Source organism: Glycine max, chromosome 9 (genome assembly GCF_000004515.6).
Source record: "Glycine max cultivar Williams 82 chromosome 9, Glycine_max_v4.0, whole genome shotgun sequence".
In the NCBI taxonomy this organism is placed as follows: Eukaryota; Viridiplantae; Streptophyta; class Magnoliopsida; order Fabales; family Fabaceae; genus Glycine; species Glycine max.
The window spans coordinates 10,901,035-10,907,036 of NC_038245.2; the positions used below are offsets into that span (position 1 = coordinate 10,901,035).

The following is a 6,002-nucleotide window of genomic DNA, read 5'->3' on the forward strand; positions in this document are numbered from 1 at the left end:
GATTGTGTGGTCCTAACTTTTTACGGTGAATGTATCCTGTTGAGCAGTACATAAAGGTTTTAAAGGGTTATACCAATAATCAATATCACCCAGAAGCTTCCATTGTTGAAAGGTACATTGTTGAAGAATGTATTGAGTTTTGCTCTCATTACATTAAAATAGTTAAATCTGTCAGGCTTCCTGAAACTCGTCATGACCAGACATGGGGAGGTAAGGGTACACGAGGATACAATGTTGTCACAATGACTCGATAGGAGGTCTCACAAGCATATCTATATGTATTAAAAAACACAACAGAGGTGTTTCCATACATAGAGACTCGCAAAAAAATGTCAGTGTTAGTCACCCAAAAATGAACATGATGAGGGTGTTGCATGAGCACAATAAACTTTCATGAATTGGTTTAGAGAAACAATATTAGCTGATGATAGTGCTTTGAAAACATTAAGATTGTTAGCTGATGGGTCAAATCTCAATCTCCCTACTTGGAAGCAATGTTGTTAATGGCGGATGGCAGTTCATGGCGAAAAGCCAAAAATTCGCCATAAAAATATGGCGGATGGCGTAGCGGCAAATGGCGGACAATATATATATATATATATATATATATATATATATATATATATATATTGCATTCAAATAAACTAAAAAAGTTTCATGAGTTCACACAATAACCAAGTACCAACACCAAATAAACTCATTCAAGAGTTCAAAATAACAAAAGGATAAAAGCATAATGCATAGTGCAAAGTAAAGGTTGAGGCTGTAATCATTTTCTCCAATCCCAAGATAATCATCTTCGTTGTTATCATAAGGTAGTGGAGCATCTCCCTCTCCCTCTTCTCCATTAGACGCCTCAAAATTAACCATGATTTCTTCTTCTTCAGATTTAAGTTCAATATCCTCCTCAAACTATAGATCCTCATCATTTTCTTGGACTGCTTTTTGCTTCCTCGATGAAGATCCAACACCCATTGCCCGTTTTTTAGAAGTGTGGGTAGCAGCAATAGTAGGACAAATACCAGCACTTGTTGGTTGCTTTCTTTCCCTTTTTTTCCGCCTAGTATACATCCTACACTCTCAAACCCCCAAAGCCTCATACACAGTTGCCTAATTTAGTGCATCATCATCTTCATCCATCTCTCCCATAAGCCATTCATTGCACACATCAATATCTTTAAGAGAAATTGGATCAATTTTATCTCTTGCATTATATCTTTGCTTCAATTGTTGGTTGTATTAGACAAACACCAAATCATGCAACCTCTTGTGCTCAAGCCTATTTCTTTTTTTGGAATAAATCTACAACATAACAAATAAATGTTGATCTCAATCTCAAATACACTCCAAATAAAACTCGACCATCAAAATTAAATAAAAATTAAAAAGCATAGTTAGAGTTTTGTCACAATTACTTGCTCAAATACACTCCAATTTCTTTCACATCCTAAAGCACTGCAAGTCAAACTCAAAATTTTAATAGCTAGCTTCTGCAAATTTGGAGTTTGTGACCCAAACATTCACCACCAATATGCTGCAATACCAACCAAGAGCATAACTTAGAATTCTGAATTATAACATTAATACGTAAAAAAAAATAGTATAGTATTTGTATTTGTCATTTGGTAAAAGTTTCTTACTAGGAGAATGGGTTTTCCTTTGAGCCATTACAAAGTCAGAACCAAAGTGTTCAACACCAATCTTGTAAAGATGCAACTCAGTTAGAATTTTCTGTTGCACATCAAATTGTGGAACCAACTTCTTAATGTAATCAAACAATCCATTGGTGACCTCAAAATCAAACTCCAAATCAATGTTGTCATAAAAGAACTCTGGATTTAAGAAGTGGGTAGATGCATGCAATGGCCTATGAAGCTGACAATTCCATCTTTTTATCAATGATTGCAAACACATCTTTGTACTTGCTTTCATTGTCGTTGAAAGACTTGATAATTGTTTCTTTTTCCTTGTCCATTGCTTCATAAATATAGCCCATGGCTGGTTTCCTTTCACCATCCACAAGAAGAATCACTTTGACAAGTGGAGCCATGACTTTAAGAGTGTAAACCACACTATTCCAAAAAGAAGGCATGAGCACTACCTTTGCAACTTCTTTCCCCTTAGGCTCCTTAGATAACTTGTTTAGGATCCATTCATCAGAAATAAACATATTTCTAATATTGGCTTTCTCTTTGTGGAGCCTTTCCAAGGTTAGATAAGAAGTGGAAAATATAGTAATAGCATGTCTCACCAATTCCCTCTTGTTTCTACAATTTCTTAACAAGCTTAAGGTACTAAAATGGGCATAGCTAAACCTAACTTGATTAATTGCCCTTCTAATTGTCTTCCTTATCAAGGGAAGCTTCCCAATGTCTTCAAGCATCAAATCAATACAATGAGCTGCACAAGGAGTCCAATAAATATGTTTCCTTTTGTTCTCTAACAACTTACCTGCTAAAACATTGTTGCTCCCATTATCAGTAACAACTAGAACAATGTTCTCTTCTCCTACTTCCTCCACAATAGCATCAAGCAACTCAAAAAGCTTTTCACCTGTCTTTAGAAAATTAGAGCCATCAACAAACTTCAAAAACATGGTACCAGCTTGAGAGTTAATAAAAAAATTAATGATACATCTTTGTTTTCGATCAGTCCATGCATCGAACATAATAGTACAACCATACTTGACCCATTGCTCCCTGTGGCCTTTCATCAAATTTTCAGTGTATTCAACTTCCTTCTTCAGGAGTGGAACTCTGATGTCATGATAGCTTGGAATGGGCAAATGTGGCCCATATTGACCAATGGCTACAACCATATTCTTAAAGCTTTTCAATTTAATGAGGTTGAATGACAAACCGGCTTGGTACCAAAAGTGAGCAATATATTGATGCACCTTCAATACTTCATTCTTATCCATTGACTCTCTTATGTTCATTTGCCTCAACATCTCCATTTTTCTCTAATTGATGGCATTTTCTGGATTCTTATAAAATCTTTCCATTGATCCTTTTTTAGTCCCACACTTTGTCTTTGCGGCTAAAGCAGTAGCATTGCAAGAGTCCACAAACTCATCTTCACTTCCATCACATCTAATTGGTTAACCAAATTCAAAATCTCTTATATTTGCCACATTACCACTGCTAGAACTACTGTAAGTGGTCCCACTTTTTTTGTTAGCCATATATTCCTTCAGCTCTTCGACTACATTTGGTGGAGTTTTCTTGCAAGATGCAACATTACCTGACTTCCCAATCAAGTGTTTTTTGGCTCTGGTTATTCCTCTTTTTGTGATTTTTCCACAGTAACTACAAACAATGGTGTTTGTATCCCCTTCCATAGTGGATGACAATACTTCCAACCAGGTTCTGTCTTATTTTTCCTTGTTGTAATTGTAGTTGCAGCATTAGATGATGGTTCAACCATTTAGAAAAGGGATGAACAAAAAAAAAAAAAAGCAGAACCAAAAATCAAAAAATGAGTGTCAAACAGAAAAAAAATAGAACAAAAAAATAGAATCACGTTGTTGTCACAGACTGTAGTCGTTGTTGCCACTGTCGTCACCGTCGATGTCTATTCATCGTGTGCATGGTGCATGGTGCTCGCATGCATGGTGCACTGGTGCGGGGTTTCGTCGTTGCTGGTGAATGGTGCTGGTGTTGTCGTCGCGCTGGAGTTTGTCGTCACTCGTGTCATCGTTGCACTGGAGTTCGCGTGTTACTGTTCGTGCTCATGTTGCTCATCCCCTTTTGCATGCGAAAATTGGGTTAGGGTTGGGTCGGGTCAGTCCAACACGACCCAATCTGTGTTGCAAAATTTTTTTTTTAAAAAAAGTTGTCTTCTGCAATAACCGCCACGACTATTAAGGCTATGGTGGCCGCCATGATGCCACCATATGAAACCTGCAACGCCACCGCTATTTGGTGGCATTTTTCCAAAAAACCGCACCGCCATGGCGCCACCATAACTGCAATTTAACAACACTGCTTGGAAGGGATATGATATCAACAATTATTCCTTCTACACCAAGTCACGAGATGATAAAAGTATCATGCAGAACAGTGGGGTTAGTGTTCATGCTGATTCCGATCACTTTTATAGTGCATCAGACTACAATCCGATTTGAGCGTCCATGCCTTACTTTGGAGTCATTGAAAAAATTTGGGAACTTGATTACAATGAATTTAGAGTGCTTGTATTTAAGTGTAAGTGGGTTAATGCGAATACCAGTGTGCATCAAGATCAACTGGGATTTACTTTAGTTGACCTTAATAAGGTGGCTTACATGGACAAACCTTTCATTATGGCAAAACAAGCTAGACAAGTCTTTTACGTCGAAGATCCATGTGATTCAAGATTGTTAGTGGTTCTACAAGGAAGGGCAAGTGGTATCAGTCACCAAAATGATGATTCAACACTTGACATTTGTGAGACGCCTTCTTTTTGCAAACAAATGCCTTCTATAAATGAACACAACGATGCAGATGATGTACATGTAACCTGTACTGATCATGATGAATGGTTATGGGAGAACATTCCTATGTAATTGCATTGTATGAAAGTAATCTATACCATATTGCATTATTTGTAACCTATTTTTTTAATGTCGATATTTATAATTTCTTACGCATATCTATTTGTAATTTACATTAATGAATTTGTTTTATTTCCACAGGGTCATAAGATCACCGCCAAGCTCCCCTCCGCATTCAGATGGTCATTCACAGGTTGCGTCTAAGAAAAGTAGACAATCTACTTGACTCAGAAGGTTGACTTTAAGAGCCTTAGATCAGCCTAGACCAGCAGTTAATGTCGATCCTGCAACTGGGAGAGGATCAGGCCCACATAAAGAGAAGTTCCACAACTATCTGGGGGTAGTAGCTCGAGAAAAGATTCCAATAGTACATAACAATTGTATAGATGTACCAGAATCTCTAAAGGAGCTAGTGTGGGAGGACATCTTGGTAAGTCCACTTAACAAGGAGGTGTATTTAATTTTCTGTTATGAACAATTAAAAATGTTGACATCCAAATTTGTTATGCAGACCAAATTTGATATCCCAGAAGCAACAAATACCAAGAAAAAGATCATGTCAACAATGACCACTAGATGAAGGCAATTTAAGTCTTATTTGACCACCAAATTTGTGTATGATAACAATGAGGGACAAGATAAAGATGATTCTTTTGTAAAAATGGTATAGATCCATAAATTTGAAAGGAATTTGTTGCAACCCAGAAGACACCTAATTGGAAGGTTAGATGTGGATGTCTTTAACTATTATTTTCAATTTAATTATATGATTTCATTTTAATTAATTTGATGGAAATTATATATTATGCATGACAGGGAATCAGGAAAAGAGCACAAGAAATTCAAAAACACAATGACTGTCCCCATTTATTGTCTCGTGGGGGATATGATTTCTTTGAAAAGAAGTTGTTTGATGAGAAAATTAAGAAATGACAATAGGAGGCAATGCTGATCGAGAATACACCGCAGATTGACGACCCCCCATCTCCCATCCAAAGACATGTTAAGTGGAAGTTGGCCCGCACAAAGCGATATGGGCAGATGACATCTCAGGCAGCACAAGAAATATCTGATAAAATTGTGAGTGCATCTTTCATTTTTTATTTGACTAATTTGTTATTTAAAAAAAAACAACAACATCATTGTGAGTTTATGTTTGATATAGGACTCGTTAGAAGAACAAACGACACAAGGTTCCTTTGCTCCCCAAGGTCGTGATGACATATTGAACACTGCCATTGGGTGACCAGAGCATGGAGGTCGTGTTCGTGCAACGGGATTTGGTGTGACAATATCTCAATACTATGGAAGGGCATCACATGGCTCAAGTACCTCCTCCACATCCATTAGCCAACAACAATTGTCTAAGATAATTGGAAGCCTTAAGGAAGAGTGGAGGAATGAGATTATAGTCAACCTTAAGGAAGAAATGAGGAATGAAATTGAAGAAGAAAACAAGCGGACTCTA

The 6,002-nt window shown here is 37.1% G+C and overlaps 1 protein-coding gene across 1 annotated transcript; it reads right to left on the bottom strand.

The window, feature by feature from the left end:
- Window positions 1-1,867: 1,867 nt before the first annotated feature.
- On the bottom strand, window positions 1,868-2,956 carry LOC102662329 (uncharacterized). Its single transcript, XM_006588002.1, has 3 exons — window positions 2,635-2,956; window positions 2,452-2,553; window positions 1,868-2,373 (listed from the first exon to the last, which is right to left on the bottom strand). The coding sequence occupies exons 1-3, from the start codon at window positions 2,954-2,956 to the stop codon at window positions 1,868-1,870; spliced, it is 930 nt and encodes a 309-aa protein (XP_006588065.1).
- Window positions 2,957-6,002: the final 3,046 nt, after the last annotated feature.

Bases quoted from the DNA above. Each gene is read 5' to 3' on its own strand.
- LOC102662329 (XM_006588002.1), bottom strand. From the start codon at position 2,956: ATGGAGATGTTGAGGCAAATGAACATAAGAGAGTCAATGGATAAGAAT. The intron at 2,554-2,634 runs GTATCATTAATT...TTCTAAAGACAG, and splicing joins GACTGATCGAAAACAAAGAT to GTGAAAAGCTTTTTGAGTTG. The intron at 2,374-2,451 runs GTAAGTTGTTAG...TGATGCTTGAAG, and splicing joins GAGCAACAATGTTTTAGCAG to ACATTGGGAAGCTTCCCTTG.